Source organism: Dasypus novemcinctus, chromosome 5, assembly GCF_030445035.2.
Source record: "Dasypus novemcinctus isolate mDasNov1 chromosome 5, mDasNov1.1.hap2, whole genome shotgun sequence".
In the NCBI taxonomy this organism is placed as follows: Eukaryota; Metazoa; Chordata; class Mammalia; order Cingulata; family Dasypodidae; genus Dasypus; species Dasypus novemcinctus.
In genome coordinates this window covers 119,192,557-119,213,453 of record NC_080677.1, presented here as the reverse complement: position 1 = coordinate 119,213,453, position 20,897 = coordinate 119,192,557, and the positions used below count along the sequence as shown (strand labels likewise).

At 45.3% G+C, this 20,897-nt stretch overlaps 1 protein-coding gene across 12 annotated transcripts in view; it reads left to right on the top strand.

Moving 5' to 3' along the window:
* The window catches only part of HIPK2 (homeodomain interacting protein kinase 2), a 206,678-nt gene that overhangs the window by 166,059 nt on the left and 19,722 nt on the right, over window positions 1-20,897 (top strand). For all 12 annotated transcript variants that reach the window (XM_058297456.2, XM_058297461.2, XM_058297466.2 and 9 more), the window contains 3 exons: window positions 2,754-2,933; window positions 6,807-7,088; window positions 17,847-18,091. In XM_058297456.2, the coding sequence (XP_058153439.1) occupies window positions 2,754-2,933; window positions 6,807-7,088; window positions 17,847-18,091 (707 nt within the window). The remainder of the gene's footprint in view (window positions 1-2,753; window positions 2,934-6,806; window positions 7,089-17,846; window positions 18,092-20,897) is intronic.

Genomic DNA, 20,897 nt, shown 5'->3' with positions numbered 1-20,897 from the left:
AAAAAGTGAGACTATAGAAGAGAGTCCCTGAAGTTCCTAAGCATTCTAGAATGTTCTCAAGGTGTTTTAAGACATGGGCACACTGGAGTGGTGTATGATCTCCAGGGGAAGAAAGACTTTACAGAATAGGATTTATTTGGAGTGGTGAATTCTGGCATGTTTGTTGGTTGCACCACTTCAGGTAATAGTCATATCATATGGATTAGAGTTAACTTCCCACAGGCCCCAGAGACTTCCAGCTGACTGCCTACCAGCATGCCATACCACCTGCATCTGTTTCCAAACTCCACCCCCTCCCACTCACCAGCGTCCTCACTCAGCATGCTCTGTTTTTATGGCCACCTTTCCCTTTGCCTTAAACCGCCCACCGTCATCATGCTACCCCAGTGCACCAGCGCAGGGTCAATGGCAAACCCCCAATCTGTCCCCAACTCCCCATGGCCCTTCTGAGCTGTCTCATTCAGCCCAGACATCAGGGCAGGTCACTCCTCTCTACTCTCTGACAGTCTCCATACCACTCTCAGTTCTTGTCTGGCCTAAAAGGCTGTTGGGAATAAAAGAGCTCACAATAAAAGGGTAGCGAGAGATGAGCCCTCGGTCAAGCCTCTACTGCAGCTTCCACCATTCCCTATCTTTTATTCCGCCTAGTAAAAAGAAGAGAGCACATAGACTCTTTCCCCCCAGACCCACTTACTTCTCACTGACAACACTCCCTCGCCCACTCTCTGTTCATTAGAAACACTTTCAAACCAGGTAGACCTGAGTTCAGTTTTGACTCTGTGTTACCTGGGGTAAGTTTCTTTACCTTTATTAGCCTCTCTTTCTTCTTCAGTGAAGTGGGAATTATAATGTCTACCTCATAGGAGTGTTGGGAGGTTTACTTTAAGATGAAATACAGAGCATTTGGCCTGTATTTAACATGTACCATACCAGTGCAGTAAATAACTGTCCTCCCTTCCCCCATTCACATCGATTCATGCTCAGCGAGACTGCTTTCCCTCCCCCAGCTCATTACGATCAGCAACCAAGTGGAAAGCTGCCTGACCAATTGTTTTTATTCTCATCCCTTTTTCTACTAAGACCACATAGCATGCCATACTCCTTCTTCCTTTGTCTTTCAGCATTTATAGCTCATGTAATTTCAGAATACTCACATACTCACTTGTTCGTGCTTATTTTCTTATCCCCTCTCCCTTCTTCCTTTCTCTCTTTATATCTCTTACCTAGCTACCACAGGAAACCTAAAACCAACACGCCATCTTCCCTATTCTCCATTTCATGTGTGAGCCCAAGAACATTTGTAGTCATAGCTAATAAACAAAAGGCAAGTACCAGTGCTAGGACCTGAATCAAAGCAAAATGTATGTCCTAAGTCTGTTTCTAAAGTCCATGAAAATGCCTAAAAGACTGTGACAAAATCTCTGCACAAGTTTCCATTTCTTTTTCTCCATTTTCCAATTTTTTAAAATTCAGATGAATCCTCCTTCAGTTTTTAATTTTATTGTGTGTTAAATGGGCCTTTATGGGCAAATCTGTTAATCACTCATTACTGTTAATAATATTTCTGTGAACAAACAAGTCAAAGAGCTCCACATAACCCAGATTATAACATCTTTTGAAACATACCCTATTTTCAGGATGAGGGCTGCCAGTATTTATAGCAACATATGTCTAATGGTTATTAATTTTGATTTAATATGAAACTCTATACATGTCTAGTCAACCTTCAGTTAATCTAATTGTTCATTCAGCAAGCATGTAATTAATTGATCAGCTGCACTTGCCTAAGCATTGTGCTAGCTAGCAAGGGAATTCAAAAGAATGTTAATACTTCCTAACACCAGAAACATGTGGCTCCTAGTCCACAAAGTTTGTTTTTCACATAAACCGTAATTTCTTCATCTACAGAAAGATATCACTAAGATATATCCTGCCTCTCACAGAGTAGAATGAAATATCCCAGTGAAGGCACTTCGTATATTCCAAAATAAGATACATATATTATTAAACAGCATAATCGACTGCTTGAGACTTTAAATATTGGAGAGAATATTTATTTCCTCCCTGTGGAACTTAAGAACTCAGAGCCTCCCACTTGGCATTCTTCCCACTTAAAATACCCTCTCCCTCACTTGGCAACAAATTGTGTCCTGCCCCCTCCTTCATAACAACCTGAAAACTTAACTTCCCCTGCAAAATATACCTGATTACCTCACCTAAGAGATTCATCCCTGAGTTATTTAGCAATCCCAGAGTGCAGTGAGATAACCAGCTGCTGTAATGGTGTATTTTACACTCAGCTTTTAAGTGAGGAGGAAACTTTACCTCATAAAAGGAGCTATGCTTTTATAAAACCAATAAAGAGGTGAAAGTGGCCATGGTAGCTGCTGAGGGTGGGAATGGGAAGAAGAGATGTGATGTGGGGGCATTTTCAGGACTTGGAGGTATCCTGGGTGGTACTGCAGGGATAGTTACTGGACATTGTATGTCCTCCCATGGCCCACTGGGTGGACTGGGGGAGAGTGAGGGCTATGGTGTGGACCATTGACCATGAGGTGCAGCGGTGCTCAGAGATGTATTCACCAAGTGCAATGAATGTCCCATGATGATGGAGGAGGAGGTTGTTATGGGAGGAGTGGGGTGAGGGGGGTGGGGGTATATGGGGACCTCATATTTTTTTAATGTAACATTAAAAATAAATTAATTTTAAAAAATAAAACCAATAAAGAGCCTTTTTCCCATCTCCCTTTTAGGAACACACACGCTCATGGCAGCCATTACAATCCCATCATGCAGCAGCCTGCTCTGTTGACCGGTCATGTGACGCTTCCAGCAGCCCAGCCCTTAAATGTGGGTGTGGCCCACGTGATGCGGCAGCAGCCCACCAGCACCACCTCCTCCCGGAAGAGTAAGCAGCACCAGTCATCTGTGAGGTAGGTCGGGAGAGTGGCCTGGGAAAAGAGAAACTTCTGGAGATTGGAATATTTTAAAAACACTGTTTAGGATTTAGGGAATATCAGCCTGTACTCTGGCACAAGTCAGGGAACAGCTTCTCTTCCTGTGATAGCTACAGAACATCCTGTAGCACAATGGATAGCCCTAGGGTCCTTGAATTCTTAAGATGGGTTAGATGGGAAATGGATGTGGCTCAACCAATTGGGCTCCCGTCTACCATATAGGAGGTCCAGGGTTCGATGCCCAGGGTGAGGTGAGCTGACCCAGACTGCAAGCTGGACCCCGCAGAGTGCCAGTCCATGCTGGAATGCTGCCCCACACAGGAGTGCCTCCCTGTGTGGGAATGCCACTCAGGATTGGCAAGCCACCCCTCACAAGAGTGCCAGCCAACACTAAGAGCTGGCACAGCAAGGTGATTCAACAAGAGACACAGAGGAGAGAAAATAAAAAGACATAGCAAAACAGAGAGTTGGGGTGGTACAAGAGATTAATCGTCTCTCTTCCACTCTGGAAGGTCCCAGGATCGGTTGCTGGAGCTGCCAAATAAGAATACAAACAGACACAGAAGAACACACAGAGAACAGATAACAAGGGGAACATGGAGGGGAGAGAAATAAATAAAAAATAATAAATCTTTAAAAAAAAAAAAAAAAGATGGGTTGGCTTCCCTAGGGAACCCTGCCAGACTGAATCAGGTGAATAAGGAGCCACCGACACCCCAGGGCTGGGACTAGGGTGAGGCAAGCAAGGTGCCTGGGCACCAAGCTCACGGAAGCGCCCACTGTCAGGTCACTGTGCAGACCCTGCCTCTTGCCTCAGGCTAGCCCCAGTCCTGCTGGCACCTTAGGGGTGGGGTTCTGGAATCACAGCGTTTTCAGTGCCTGGACCTTGAGAGCATCCATCACCTTCCACTGGACTAGAAAATACTCAGACCCATTTTTGCGTTTCACTTTAGAAATCAAGAGTGACTTTAAAAAATAAAATATAAAGAAGAAAGAGTAGACAAGGGAGCAGATGTAGCTCAGTGGTTGAGTGTCTGCCGCCCACATCTGAGGTCCAAGGTTCATTACCCAGTACCTCCTTAGAAAACTACAACAACAATGAAAGAGAGAAATGTACTGTCTTTGAAATCTAAGGTTAAAAACTTAGTTCACTTGACTGCTTGCTTAAATATGTGACCTTTGGTTAATCCCAGAACCCAGTAATCTTTCTTATTCCCTCTAAATTCAGACTCATCTCAGTGAACTCTTTAAAAAATCAACATCAACTAAAGGCTACACATACTCTGTGATTCCTTTTATATGGCTTTCTAGAAAAATCAAAACTGACAGAAATCAGAAGAGTTTTTGCCAGAGGCTAGAGGAAGAGGGTAGGGAATTGACTGGGAAAGAGTAGGAGAGAAATTTTGGGGGTGATGAAAATGTTATAAATCTGGATTGTGGTGGGAGTTATGTGATTATACATTTGTCAAAGCTCACTGAACATGTCAAAAGGGTGCATCTTACTATATGTAAATTAGACCTCAATAAACATGACTTTTAAAAAATTTTTCCAAATCAAAAAATCAAGATCTGGATTGTGTGACTGTAGATTTCCTCCTACATTTTGCTCCAGTGGCACTGACTTAGAGGAGCTTAATTGCTTGTTTGTTGTAGGTTAATACAGAGAAGTATTATGTGAGATAACTAGTGAATTTTGTTTTTCTGCTTATTCATATCGCAAGACACCAGAAATTAGGCCTGCTTTTTTCCATTCAAAATTGAATCCATGAGCTGACTTCCCTCAAGTTATAGTCCTTCTCCAGGATTCCCTGTTCGGGTGTTTCTGACAACTCAGGGAAATTCACTGCAAACTAGTAGCAGCCCTCCAGAATGCTTTTGTTTGCGACCTTGTGAGGACACACCCACATCATTGTTAGCCTGGGCAGTGTCAAAGGCTACCGCCAGAGCACAGGACACAGATCTGACCCAGGCCTGGACTTCACATCCTTGCAGCTCACTTTGGCCCTCTAGAGGCCAGTGAGAACCCTGAGCCTCCTGGCCTATTGAACTAGCCCCTCCCTATGGTCTGCTTACTGCCCAGCTGGTTTTATTTTATTTTACTTTTTTTTTTTTTAATTTTTTTTTTTAATTTATTTTCTCCCTCCCCGTCCCCCGCCCCCCCATTGTCTGCTCTCTGTGTCCATTCGCTGTGTGTTCTTCTCTGTCCACTTGTGTTCTTGTCAGGCGGCCCCAGGAATCTGTGTCTCTTTTTGGTTGCGTCATCTTACTATGTCAGCTCTCCGTGTGTACGGTGCCACTCCTGGGCAGACTGTGCTTTTTTATCACATGGGGTGGCTCTCCTTGCACGGGGGGCACCCCTACACGGGGGACACCCCTGTGTGGCATGGCACTCCTTGTGTGCGGCAGCACTGCACGTGGGCCAGCTCACCACACAGGCCAGGAGGCCCAGGGTATCGATGCTGGACCTCCTATATGGTAGGCGGACGCTCTATCAGTTGAGCCACATCCGCTTCCCCCAGCTGATTTTATGAAGGCCCATTGCCAGTGTATCTCAAGGTCAGTATAATTATAGTGAAAATTCTGTATTTGCCTAGCTTTAAGATCAGTGCTTAGGCAAAAGAGTTTGAAAGACCAGAAGGCTCTTCCTGTCAGGTGGTACAACCAGGCAGACTTGCCTTTAACAATGTCAAGTAGAGATATTATAGCTGCTGGAGTAGTAGACATGTAATCTCAAAATGGGTGCATATATTACAATAGCAAACACATAGGCTTTTTTTCAGTACAAACAATGGAACAGTTTTATCAGTAAAAGTTATTTTACCAGCCCCCCAAAAGGAACAAGCAGTATATCTGCCACCAGCTAGATAAAAAATTAAATAAAGCCCCGTTATGGAACTATTTTCATATTACTGCCATCCTTGTAGCTAGAAGATACTAGACTCTCAAAGGACGTGGCAGACTCTGAGTTTCATTGTACAGTGGCTTTAGTGTCTCACTGTATAGATACCACCAGGGTCAGTAAGAGGGAGAGGGAAGAAAATACTTCTCCCTAGAACTACCAAAATCTATTTTGGCTGATTTAATAAGGAATTCCTAATCAAAATCAAGATCAAAAGGCTCCTTTTTTCAGCATGCGTTTTCCTTGTACACTTTTTCCTGGTTTTTTTTTTTTTAATTCAGACTGATAGGCCTCCCATGAGACTCAGACTAAAGTCTGTAAATCCAAAAATCTTTTTTTTAGTTATACACTCACAAACACTTTACCGATCATGTCCCTTTCCCATAGAAGGAAGGAAGGAAAGCTGAATTTTATGGTCACCCACGTTAGATCCTTTATATCCAGAAACTGTAAGAAATGAGTGTTTTAGTTTAATAAACGGCAGAACAACCTTAGCAAGGAAGCCAAAGCTTTCTGTGGCAGAGACCACATCTTTTACCACCCTGCAAAATAAGGTACGTACGTTTGGAGACATTCCTGCGAGTATCTGTGCTCTAAGCCATGACAAGGCAGAGCTGGGCTAGCAGGACCTCGACCCGGAAGCCGGGGCTGCATCCGCGGCCGGTGCTGCCAAAATCCGGGTTGTTACATCTGCCCCCGCAAAACCAGCCCAATCCTCGGACAGAGCCCGGAGGAGGCCAGGCTGCTCCTGTCCCCGTCCCTGTCACAACTAACTGCAAGGTTACCTAGCGGTGGCCATTTCCCAGCTACAGATTATGGCTAATGGCCCTTGCCCTCTATCCTTTTTATGGAGATTTGATGAAGTCGGTGTTTCTCGATGGGTGGGCTCCTTGAAAGGAGTCGCCGAACCCAATCTTCCTGTGTGAGCGTCGGTGGTTTTGTCATTACAGAAACGTCTCCACGTGTGAGGTGTCGTCCTCCCAGGCCATCAGCTCCCCTCAGCGATCCAAGCGCGTCAAGGAGAACACGCCGCCCCGCTGCGCCATGGTGCACAGCAGCCCCGCGTGCAGCACTTCGGTGACGTGCGGCTGGGGGGACGTGGCCTCCAGCACCACCAGGGAGCGGCAGCGGCAGACAATTGTCATCCCCGACACCCCCAGCCCCACGGTCAGCGTCATCACCATCAGCAGCGACACGGATGAGGAGGAGGAACAGAAGCACGCCCCCACCAGGTGAGGCAGCTCCGCGGCCAGACCTTCCGGCTGGGACGGGCAGGCTGTGTGCGGTGTGTGTCCCGGGCTCCCCCTGGGAGATGCTTCCTTACCCGCACACCGGGGCAATTTTCCATCCTCACACGGAATCATCTCTCTCCTGACCCCTAAATTCTGGTTTTTGCCACATCCTAGAGTTCTAATGCTTTACTTCAATGGAATGTCAAGCAGAGTTTTCTATAACTGGTCAAAACCAAAATAATTTTGAACCACTTTGATTTTTAAAAATGATTATAGGTCCAACAGACCTATGGGGAACCTGAGACCATAAAAATCAGGCACACAGTGACAGTGTGTTTCAACCCTTCTAAGCTTAAAAAATCTCTGCCTCAGGCTGTTGAATTTATTCCCAGTTGGTCAGGATATTTCTCTAATACTGCCTTGGCTCTCTCAGAATTTGAAGTAATTGTCCAATTAATCAGAAATTTCCCTGTGTCTGATTAACCCGATCTTTCAAACTGCCAGTTGGCTCTTCACCCAGAGAACATTACTGTTTATTCCAAAGTAGTAATAATTCATTTTACTCTTTGTGTGCTTCCTGGGTGGAAGAAAGAAATACTTATTATATTTGCAAGACTATTAACCCTGGCGCCAGAGCCTCTTTTTCTGTGCTTTCCAGCCAGACAGCAACAAAATGCAGCTTTCCCTCAGGCTGCTCCGCTCAGGTGGCACAGCTTGTTGAGCCCCTGGAACTTGCTCCTCCAAGGCATTGTCCCCAGACCTTCTGTGCCCCAGGAACGTGGGGGCCGCGTTGCTGCCGAAGCCTCATGACCCCATCCTTGCAGTGGAGCTGAGAGCCTAAAGAAGGGAGGCAGCCGCTCCCCGGCGCAACTGCCAGTCAGCGGACATCTTAGGACTGGATACGAAGCTGAACATTTGCAATTATGCCCTGATTATTAACTCCTGATCGGATGCAATGTAACTAATTAGTAATCACAAATCCTTCTGATTAGATAATAAATTCCCATACTTGAAAACATTACAAAATATATAGATAGACTGATTAACAATCTCATTGCAGGCATTCGACCATGGGGTAAGCTCCACGTTTTCTCAAAGATAGGCTCTGACTGTCCCATTCAGGTGTCCTCTCTTCCCATTCAGCAGCTCAGCCTGAGCTGCTGTTTACGTGCAGGATGTAATGGAACTCTTCCACTCCGAGCATCGTGCCAGGTGCTAGAGAGGACCCACGGGTGAGCAAGACAGGGTATGGTGCTTCACACGGTGCAGGCAGTATTGGCTTTACTCCCTTCTGCCTATTCCAGAACTTGGCCTTAGTTTCCCTTTTGAGAATAGCTCAAAGTTTAGTCAATAACTCTACTTCCCCAAGTGCCTCGTGTCCCCTACCCCACACCGCCCCCAACTCATAAATATTGTGGGTCGAGTCTTCACACGCTGGTTTCTTCACAAGGAGAAAGGCTCTTCCCCAGCCTCAGCCTGGACCCCTGGCCCTAAGCAGCCTATCCACTCGCTCCCAACACGGGTCAGAGGATGGGGCCAATGACTTCTCATAACCCTTCGCTGCAACTGGGAAGAAGCAAAAGCAATTTAAAAGCCCAACAGTCAACTAGATTGGAATATCATTTTTGAAGGATGGGATTTGAATTGACATAGACTCTCAACCCATGTGCTTGGGAGAGAATTTGATAGTGTGTCTGAGGGAAATGAGGATGAGAGAGCAATCTCCACAGACAGCTGAGAGCAGAAAGCAAGGCCCAAGCACACACCTGCTTCTGCCACAGTTCCTTGCCCAGGAAGAAGCAGAATCGCTGAAGTGCTTATGGCAGGTGAGGCCTTCGATGGACATGACTCTAAGAGAAGGTCACTGAACAGTGGAGGGCAGGGGCAATGGGAGGAACAACCACAAAGAGAGACAGTTAGCTCCCGAACACCTGCAGATGGGGCCCGCAGCTTCATAGCATGAGCAGTGCAGGGGCCTGCCTGCCAGACCAGGGGCATGAAAATGTATCAGAGACGGTAGGCCAAAGGGGGAAACTGCAGGTTCAGACCTCAGTGACCATGGCAGGCTTCCACTGTGCCCTGTCCGGGGAGCTCACAGGAGGAGACACCATAAAAAGCTTTCTGGAGCACTCAAGTGACTCTTTCCTTTAAAAAATGTTTTAGGACCCAAGAAGACAGGGAAGTGTATTTGAGTCTGGGAAGGATGAATCAGAAACAGGTAGCTGTTTCATTTATAGAAAAACCACTGTGCAACTGTGATCACATTATTGTGGCTACATTTTGGAATGAGGGGGAAAAAATGGAAAATAAGTTTGCACATTTTTAGAAATCAGAAATATCATAAAATTTGATGCAGCTAATATTTATTGACCCTGTCAGCATAAGATAGTATTCTGGGAATCACAGGTGTCACATAAATAAGGCAGACAGTCTCTGCCCTCATGAGGTGTGCAGGGTAATAAGCAAGATAAGACACATATAAATCATTATAGCACGAAACACAATCATGGGCCCATAAAAACTAGTAAAGTACGATGAAAATTCAAGGGAAAAATAGCTTTAGGGCATAGCAGGTTAGAGGGGGATTTTTAAGGCCAAGGGTCAGGACAGGTGTGGATAAACAGTAGAGAAAGTGAGACTGCAAATGAAAGCCAGGTGATTAACAGGGCAGAGCCTCAAAGGTGGGCAAGCGGGGTCAAGAGCACAATAGGAAAGTCTATCAAAGAGAAAGCAGGCGGCAGGCAAAAGGGGATTTCAGAATGGAAAGGCATTCTCCCCTTTAGATGGGGTGGTCAGCTTTGTCAGAAGGTACTGAGGAGCTTGGGTGAAGCTGGGCAACTGCGTCAGTCCTGGGAAAACAAGGATGTGCTCCCAAGTGCAGCCAAAGAGAGGAGCCACTCAGGCAGCCTGTGCCCAGAGAGCTTCTCTAGCCCATCCTTGTTCCAATTTGAACAGCGGAGAAACTTCCCCCTTGACCCTGACCATTCTTGTTTCCAAACCTGATTTCTCTTACTGTGCTGTGAGCATCTCAGTTCTGACTTTCTATGTTCCTGACCTCATTTCCTCTTTGCTATTTACCCCCCAATCCTAGTGGCTTTGGTTCCCCATGTGTAGCAGTTTGATATAGTTATGCATTCCAAAAGTAGATATTGGATTATGTTTGTAATCTGGTCTGTACCTGGGCATGATTGAGTTATGATTGGGGCTTTGATTGGGCCATGTCATTAGGGTGTTGAGTCCCCACCCACCCGGACTCACAGATAAAAGGCATGGCAAAGACAGAGTTGAGGGTTTTCTGATGTTGGAGTTTGATGCTGAAGCCTTAAGCTGAAGCCCTCAGAAGTAAGCTCACAGAGGAAACAGTAGCAAGCCCCAGGAAGAGAGGAACCCTGAACCCAGAGAGAAGCAAGACCCTGGAAAAGAGGAACCCAGGCAGACATCAGCAGCTATCTTGCTCCAACACATGAAAAAAGACTTTGGTGAGGGAAGTAACTTATGCTTATGGCCTGGTATCTATAAGCTCCTACCCCAAATAAATGCCCTTTATAAAAACCAACCAATTTCTGGTATTTTGCATCAGCACCCTTTTCACTTACTAGCTCTATACTCTGTAACTGCCTGAAATGCTGACAGATTCCCCCATTGTGGCTTAACCTCACAGCAGTGAGATAGTCAGGGGTTGGTTATGCAGTGCTTTCACTCCCGAAGTGTCTTTAAAAGAATGCCAAGACAAAATTATCATTCCTCCCAAATATGGGGTATGTTAGTATGGCAGAGCAGGTGGGAGGCAGACTGGGAGGGTTGTATTAATTTAAAGCAGAGGAGGGAAACGGACTTTGGCCCAGTGGTTAGGGCGTCTGTCTACCATATGGGAGGTCCGCGGTTCAAACCCCGGGCCTCCTTGACCCGTGTGGAGCTGGCCATGCTCAGTGCTGATGCGCGCAAGGAGTGCCATGCCACGCAAGGGTGTCCCCCGCGTGCGGGAGCCCCACGCGCAAGGAGTGAGCCCGTGAGGAGAGCCGCCCAGCGTGAAAAGAAAGTGCAGCCTGCCCAGGAATGGCGCCGCCCACACTTCCCGTGCCGCTGACAACAGAAGCGGACAAAGAAACAAGACGCAGCAAATAGACACCAAGAACAGACAACCAGGGGAGGGGGGAAATTAAATAAATAAATAAATCTTTTAAAAAAATAAAAATAAAAAATAAAGCAGAGGAGAATTATAACAAATATTTATACAGTGTTTCCATCTGCAGTATCTCAGTCATCATTTGATGGGGTATAGCAGGCAGGAATTACTATTCCCATTCGATAGGTAAGGAAATGAGGCCCAGGAAACTTAAGTGACTTGCATTAATAAAGCTTCTAAGTAGCAGAATTGGAATTCAGGTCCCATCCATTGGAAAAAAAAAAATAGCAAATCGATCTATGGCAAAAAGAACTGATTTCTATTTGGTCTTAACTCAACAAATATAAATGATGCCCTGCCCCGTCCTGCAAGCACCACTACGCCCTGGTAGCACCCTCTGCGTGCAGGGTACCATTCCAGACCTGTAGGGAGCCCTAGGTGTTGGTCAGCTGAGCCCTGCTTTGTGCCAGGCACTCATATCAGAGTGCTGGAGTTCTAACAGCGGAAAGGGCAGAAGTTTTTAATTCTTTGAAAAGTTTATTTATGTGTGTAACCAAAGTGGCTCATTTCAGCTAATGAGCTAGCAGTTATTTTCCTCAGTCTCAATTATTCGTTCATTCAGTTATCTGGGTATTTCTAGTAGCCAGGTTTATTTTACTTAGATCATCATCCGGGCACTGCTACCTTCTGAGTTTCAATCCTGCATGTGTAGCAAGCTGCCAAAGAAAGTATTGCAGCCAATATCACCAAAATATAAACTTTGAGGAGATTGGATTCATGATTATAATTTGACATTTCAAATATAAAAAGTTATTTGGGTCACCCTTAAAATATTTAGATAAAAATATTTGACTCCAATGTTTTCCTTCTTTATACTAAATTGAAAATCTAGGGGAATCATTATAGATAAGGCACAGTAAGGAAACTGATAAACTGGTGCTCAAAAAGACATTGGCCGAAAAAATTAATACCCAGTCAGTAGAAGAAAAACACACCCTCATTTATTGTTGCCTGGGCAAGATCAAGATGCAATGCAATTAGTTTCCATTGCCACCTACAACCAGGTAGCTCCTTCACTCCTCCTGTTGGCTGATAAGCTGTTCACAGCCAGCATGGTACTGTACATATGGAGGTGTTGATTAAAGCCCAAAAGAAGGAACCAAGATACCCAGTATCATTTGAAGGAGCATTGTTGGTTCTCATTTTAAGTTACAACACCTCCCCGTGGCTGAATGAGATTTCAGTCATATGATCAGTTGTATCAAGAGTTGGAAGGATGTTTCGTCAAGCCCACTTCGCGGCATCCTCTTTACCAGGCCTTCAGCACAGTCTGGTGCATTAAGTAGACTGGTTAGGGGGTTGCATTTTACTAAATGGCTGCCTTTTGAAGAAGAGATGGCCCCCCCTCCTGTCTCCCAGCAGCATGTCCTAACACTGCAGCACATTACAAAGCCGTTGCTGATGTATTGGTGTGTTGTAACTTCCTGCTTCCCTTGTGGCCTTCTGATGGTGTCCCCCGGGGAAGAGGTTTAGACACCATAGGGCTCTGTGGATGGGATTAAGGTGATTGGAACAAATGAAGCAAACTCAACTCACAGGCTAATTTAGGAAGAGGACTGGGTTGCAAGAGAAGGTAGAAACCGTCTTCTATTGTATCCTGATGAGTCGAGACTACTCATGGTTGCTTCCAGGGACCTGTTTCTGATTTCTTAGGAAATAATTACGTAAAAAATTACCTAATGGTGATATGTATATATGCGTGCATATACACACATACACACAGGCATACACATAGGTATACATACATGGTAATATAATTTAAATGGAATGTATGCAGCAAATCTAAAATGCCAATTCCCCCTCCCTCACTAATGACTTTAAATTGGGAGCTACATAATATAAGGGAAGGAACACATTGGCCTGGAGGCATTGACTTCTGGTCCCTCTTCTCATGTGAAAAGCTGGTTAATAGTAGGTATATTTCTAGTGGAGGGGGTAGAGTTAGGGTAGAGAGTATAGAAATATCAGAGTGAGCAGTATGCTGCCCAGTGAAGGTGGCTGGGCCAACAGCTCTCACCACCATTAGCCGGGATAGCTCTCCTCGCAAACAACCCCAAGCCCTGTACTCAGGGAAGACTACTGCCATTGAATATGTCCCCAAAGAAGCCAAAATGAGGAGTTTCCATTAGTTACTACATCTCTGGAGAATAGTTAAAGAGATAGTGAAGCACAGTGGTTAGAGTGCCGGCTCTGGGTTCAAATCCTACTGCCCCTTATAGCTACGTGGCCTTACTCAAGTGGGTTACTTAAGCTCTGCATGTCTCAAATTTGTGTCTTTAAAGTGAGAGTAGTAATATTCTTTACCACATAGTCTTGCCAAGAGGATTAGAGGTAACACATATGAAGCACTTTAAACAGTAGTTGGTACATAGTATACATGTAATATGTGTTACCTGTAATTAGTAATGATCATCTTAGTAATAAAAGGAGAGTAGTATTTTTCATTTATACCATTGACAGTGGAATTGGGGTAGAGAAATAAGCCATGGGAAATTTATTGGAGAAGATGAATTCTGACCCTGGTCTTAAGGATGGAATTGACTCATTCGCATATAGGAATCAGCAGCACCTTCTCGATCGGGCTTACAGAGAAGGGGTCACAGATTGGTTTCTGATCCTCCTGCAGCAGTTTTCTTCACTGGGGCTGGTTTCTTTTACTTCTTAGACCCTTTCTTCTTTTCATCATTTTAAAATGATGAAAATCATCTATTGCCATGACAACACAATGCATTTGTGAACTCTGGCAGCTGTGTCCTTTATTCAGAAGCAATGTTCTGTCAAGGCTATTTAAGCAAATATTTCTCATTGTACTCCGATCACTGTGTCTCTCCCTTTCATAACTTAGGATTGATAAGTTATCAGTAATAACTAGGCACAATAATTGAACAAATCTCATTAGCATCAATACTTCGGAGCCTAAAGAATCCTCAGTAGTAATTTCAAATGCGTGCTCATTTTTAAAGTGACTCATTTAGCAGCCTCCCATTTGTTCTCTAATCTGTATGGCATATTCACGGAGAGCACAGAGATTTCTAACAGTAAAAGAGATTAAAACCAGAGCTGTCAAATTAATTCACCTTTTCCAAACCTGTCACATGTAAATTCAAAAAGGTAGGTAGATGAGTTTACTGAAAACAGATTAAACTGTGTTGTACCTATTTGCTCATCAGGCATTGGGACTTTTCAGCTATAAACAAAGGCTACTGGGGAGCGGCTTTAAGAGTTGACGAGGTTTTATCCCACACTTCTTGGCTGGATAACACGACCCTGGAACAGGGGTTCCACAGACCTCTTTGGCAGGAAGGCTCACTACCTGTTGGGTTTCCATCCAGGAGATGGCCCTAAATTCTCAGAGGTCATCCAAGCCACCCTAGTAACTGTTACATGACTCTTGTCAGAAAGCCGTCCTTCTGTGACAGGAAACTCACTGAGTCATGAAGTAGCCTGTTACATCTTCACATCATTCCAGTTGTTAGAAAATTCTTACTCATATTGAAATTTTTCTTCTCCACAATTTCCGAATTTGAGTGAATTTCTAATATGCTCAATTTGAATTTTATTTGAGGACAGATTACAGTGATCAAAATTAGTGCCGTGTATATATGTTTTAATTTGCTCATTTTACTAAACTACTCAACTTGAGGAAGTCCCGGTCAGCAGGAGTAGACCAGGTCTGGGTCTACAATAAGGTACTTACTAAGGAGATTTGTTTCCTCTCCAAATTATAAGTAAACCAAATCCTATTTAAATGCCTTTAATAATGAATGTTTAAGGAACCCTTTTGTGCCGGGAACCATCTCTCCCATGCCCCTAATGGATTTCATAGCAGGGTGTAAGGTGGATGCACGTTGCAGGTGCGCCAGGACTCCAGCTCCTGCTCCCACGACCCATTAGGGAGCCCGGCTCCGTTCTTCGCGCGAGGTCTGCCATCAATAGGGTGTGTGTCAGCAATGGCATACGCTCAAGTCCTGTGTGTCCAAAGTGGTCATGGCTGAAGCCAGAGTGTGAAGGGCAGAGAAGGGAGCTGCGTGGAGTCCTGGCTCAGCCCTTCCCCTGGCCCTGGGAATGCCTTGCAATGGCACAAGGCATCTTCCTTAAATGATGTGCTCTCACCCCACCACCCACCATGGACAGAGCTGCAGATTTTGTTAGACGTTTGTCTTTTTCAGGCTGCACTCCTTCCCACACTGAGCTCTCCTTCCCACGCTCCCTTCTCATTCCAGCTTTCCACAACTACTTCTTGCTCTCAGATTCCTTCTCCCTGCTTTCTAGGCTTAGGGATCTTTACCAGGCACCCCACTTTCTGTCTCTTGTGCCCCAGATTGCAATGCCCTCCACCCCCACCTTGGATGGATATTCTGACCCCTGCTATAGCTCTCCAGACCCTGGACATATTTCTTCTCTGTTTTGAATAAGCTTATGGACTTTTTTTTGCATCTAAACTATGGGAGGTATGTCTTTATTAAGTAAAAGTTGTGCATTTTATCTAAGTCAATGTATAAATCTATACGACCAATTCATCCCTCACTTTCTTCTGAGTTCTTAACAATTATCTCTACAACTCATTTGGAAGTTTATCATGAAAGGCTCTGTGACATCCGTTATTCTCTTTTACAGGTTGTTTTAAAGTTTTTACTGTTGAACTTGTCATGTTTTTATAATCTCCTTGAGAGCAGAGATACGTATTATATTTCTTTGTACAGGTAATCCCTGTCGCACCTAGCATAGCCCTCCAAGGTATCTAACTGATGAGTTTTCATTTTCTTTCACATCGTTCTTCTGGTTTATTCATAGACTAGAAAAGAGACTTCCAGCAAGTCTTTCCCCTCATAGAATTCCCTTTACCTAGATCAGTGTTTTGCAAACTTGTTGTCACATACTAAATGAGGCAACACAACTTATTATAATAATAATAGCAGCTGAGTTTCACAGAATACTTAACCGTGTCACGTACTGTTCTGAGCACTTTACACCTTCTCACTGAATCGAAGCAGTTCTGTGATACAGGTGCTGTTGTTATCCACATTTTACTGTGATGAGACCAGTCACCGGGAGGTGGAATACCTCGGTCCAGGCCACACCAGCAGCACATGCTGAAGTTGGGCATCTGGTGGCAGAGCCTGCATTACTATCCATAGACGTAGTTAGGGAGCCTTTTGCCCTGAGCCAGAGATAATGGGGTGTACAGCTGCTAGAATAATCATCCAGCCCAAATGTCAGTAGTGCTGAGTTTGAGGGACCCTGACCTCCTAGACCAGGTGTGCGGGGGGCGGCACTGAGGCCCCCCTGGGGCTTCACCTCACCTCACATCCCGTCACAGTCAGCTGGGGCTCTTGAGTTTGTCCACTCCTCATCCCTTCCTTGGGGGAGGCAGAGTCATCTTGCAAAGAGTCTGGCCTGTGACTGGCTGTGTGACCTTGGGAAAGAAACTCATAGGTGGTTGTGACTCCATTTGGGTGCTCTATAAATACCAATGTCTTCTCTCACCAGACTAGTTGGAAACTGACCATCTGGCTCAGGTAATCAATCTTCTTTAAAAATAAATCACCAGTATACAAAAATATATGAAAACCCATTTTTGAAATCTTACATAATAAGCAGTAAATGGGTATCTGTCATCCCACCGGCCTCTTGCAGAGATTCGAGACAGATAAAATTTGTTCCCAAAGTAACCACACTAACATTAATATCTCAGAAATATAAATAAATAAATAGCGTGCAGGTCAAGAGCCATCCAAAGCCAGTTCCTCTCTACCATCATATTATGTTTCAGATAGAGGTTGAAGACCAGGGTTCCAGACTTCTGCAAAGGCGTCAGCCCAGCAGGAGCCCTTCCACCTCCTGCGCAATGCCGTCTCCTTCCAGATCTTTGTAGGGGCCTCCCAGAGGTCTTGATGTACACGGTCACCCCACAAACACCTTCAGCACAAAGGGATGGCAGAGGGTATCCAATCCAGCTCTGATTTCTTCTTCACAGAATGTCTCAAGAGTGTTGCGTGGGCTCAGCCTCCTCAGAAATTCACCTTCTATCCCTCCAGCTGCGTCTGGTTCCTCTTGGATGTTCCATTCCCTCCTGCTTAAGCTTTGCTGGATCTCACAGGCCCCAAGTCTCCACTCACCACCTTTCCTTCCCCACAGTATCCTCCCAGACCATGTGCCCCAGTTGCCTGGTTCTTGCTGGGCTCTCTCTGCTTGTTGGATGCCCCTTCTGGTGACCCAGAGGGGGTTAGCCACACAACTCTGGTGCCCTCCGGCGCTCAGCTGAGCTGAGCTGAGCTGCACGGAGGGAGAGCCATCTGACCATCTCGCAGAAGCACCCATGGGCCCAGCCCCTTTCTCACACCTCCCCATGTCCTCCTGCTACTGTGAGACAGGCAGTGTTTGCGTGCCCTGCCTCCCCAGGGGGTATGGGCAGCATAATTCCTATTCCTAATCTCTCCCCCTCTGCTTGCCTCCCCATCCCAGGCATAAGAAGGGGTGTTTCACATGCCGGGATCTCATGAAGTGCTGGTTTGGCATCTCCCTTTGCAGCCTCCTCACAGTTCTTCTCTCTTCCCCCTTTGCATTTTCAGCACCGTCTCTAAGCAAAGGAAAAACGTCATCAGCTGTGTCACGGTCCACGACTCTCCCTACTCCGACTCCTCCAGCAACAACAGCCCCTACTCTGTGCAGCATCGTGCCGGGCACAACACCAACAGCTTTGACACAAAAGGGGGCCTGGAGAGCCACTGCACTGGGAACCCCCGGACCATCATCGTGCCACCCCTGAAAACCCAGGCCAGCGAAGTATTGGTGGAATGTGATAGCCTCGTGCCAGGTAATTGGGGACCAAGGCAGACCCAGAAAATCAGATTTTCTAGGTCTGGTTTTCTTGTTTTCTGCTGCTACAAATTTTATAAGAGAGCCCGGGGTCACTCAGCTAATAAGACAGTGAGCGGTTGGCTATTGCAATGGGTAAATGACCCTTACCCATTTTCTACTGAAGTAACCAAGGTAGGATTCTGCTTTAACATTTTGTATAATCAGTGTCTTCATTTTTAATTCTACAATTAATACCTTGCTGGGAAGGAAGACCGTAGCCAGCATTGTTTCGCTCCTCGCATCACTGCCTTATTTAAGGGGCTTCTACCATCACTGGAGTTGGGGGTAGGAGGGGAAGTGAAGGGGCTGTCATGTCCTGAAAATTGGACCCTAGAGTAGAGGCTGAGAACTTAACCTTCTAAATGAACCTAACAGCTCACCCCAGATTTAGTAACATCTGCTCAGTGTCTCCCTTGCACATGCTCATTAGTAAAATACTGGTGATAAACCAGGTGAAATCTGAATGTTCTTCTACTTCTCTGCACATCGTCTCCAGCAACATCCAAGCTGGTCAGAACATTCTTTAGGAAGGAAAGGGATACAAACTGCAGAAAAATTGTCCTTAGAGGTGAAAGCTGTTAACTGTCAGGAAGGGCCTCTTGTCTGTGTTACCCAAGGTTGCAGCAGGAGACGTAGGAGTCTTGTTGGAGTGAGCCTTAAGGCCCACTGGATGTGAGTGATGTAGATACTGCCACTTGTGATGACAGGAGAGTAAAGAGTCGAAGCCAGTATGGGGATCGTAGGGACTTTTCTAGCCCAATGGCGAGGGTCAGTGTCCTGGCATGCTCACAGTAAAGCTCTGTCAGGGGGATCTTTTTGCCCTGAGATGCTCTGCCTGGAAACAGTTGTGGCTTGTCCTTGGCGCCCACCCCTCCTTAGCCTAGGTGCTTGGTAGCCCAGGATCCCAGCCAAGTGGGAACACAGTCTCAGACATTCACATCACAAATTCTTCTACCTGACTTTGCAGTTATCCCAGGCACCTTTCCTTGGAAGAAACACACATTAAAAGCAGCCGTCCTTCAACTCTGCTAAGGATTCTGCTTTGCCTCATCGTGTACTGTCAAGTCAAGGACAGTACTGCACCGAGCAGTCCTGTCAAGAGGGTGCAGGCCTCAGAGAGGGTCTCTTTTCAGAGTCAGTGCTCCCGTGTCCCAGGGGATAAAGCATCCTGGTAGAGAAATGACAGAGGGCTGCCAAGCTGCTCAGCAAAAGAGCATCGGCGCCACACTGCACAGGGTTTCTCTACTGGCCAAACGGTCCAGAATAAGGAGGCCTTACCTGCAGTCAGAGTCGACCTAAAGCAGCACCGGGCACCAGGGCGTGCTCTCTGATTTACATGGGCCAGACTGCATTTGCCGCCAGTTTTCTGGTGGCCCAGAGCCAGGGAACTAGGCTGGAGCCCCCAAATTAGGTCCCCCTCTGAGGAAAAGAAAATTAGTCTGGCCCTTCCCCCAGGATCCTGAGGACATTACTCTCTAAAACTCCTCTTTATCTGACAAGTATTTTAGTGGAAACCCAGGCAGAAAGCAACATTCTCTAGTAGTGACAAAAGGAACCTATGGGGCACACAAAGTAGCTCATTCCAGGAGATGGAGTAGTGATCCTCATACTTTTCTGCTCATATATCCCCTAAAATAATGGTTTAAACTATATTAACACATTTTAAAAATAATAAACTTTATTTTTAGAGCAGTTTGAAGTTTGCAGAAAAATGGCACAAAATGTACAGAGTTCCCATATTCCCCACCTCACCCCCCACACGGTTTCCCCTAATTATTAACATCTTGCATTAGTGTGGTATGTTTGTTACACTTGATAAACCAATATTCATACATTATTAGTAACTAAAGTCTATATCCACTCATTTTTTAAGTTTAAGTATTTGCTGAGGTCGTAATTTCTGTCACATTGTACATTATATCATTATTTAAGTACTTTAAATATATTCTTGTCAAAAGCTTGGAGGTACAGATTCAATTCATACAATATATGGAAAATGCCGCCATATACTCCAGTGAGCAGAGTCACTCCTCATTGTCAAACCAGTCAGTCAAAGCCGATTTCACTTTCTGTCAGCAAAAAATCTTCCCTGGAACAGCCATCTCACCTCTAATTTTTATTTCATGAATGAATGGATAGAGTATGGAGCATGCCAAGAGTCTGTAGCCTGAAGAAAATAAGATCTACAGTCTTCAGTATTTCTCCCTGAAGATTGCTTTGCTTTGCTTTGCCCTCCTCTCATCTCAAGGGGCTGTCCCTCAGGAGCCATCCATTCTAGAATTATCCTATTTGGGTGCCCCTTAGGTTTTTGACACCTGGAGTCAATGCATCATGTTAAGATTCAGGGGAGTGAGAAGGAAGGAAGCCTTTCTTCTGTAAAATGGGAACTGTGTGATCATGAAAGAAAAGATGGAAAAGAAAACCAGTGAATCCCAATTCTGGTAAATCAGTTCTCAAAAAGTAGACGTTTGGAAGTGAGAATCTGGAAGTTGATCCTGTAAATCTTTACTTGCCAGATCACCTCATGCTCTCATGTACCTGTGTACAGCCCTGGTGTGAGGGCTCCCCTGCTCAGGTAACAGTACAGTTCTCAGGACTGTGATTGGAATCCTTAAGGAATACTGACCTTTTTCTTGAGCAGAAAGAGAAGGAAATACACTTCACTTAATCTGCAGTCCAAAATCACAAAAGCTCTGAGAAACCAAATCTTAAATTTATAGCAAACTCGATTGGTAGTAAAAACCTGACCAGGTCTTTATAGT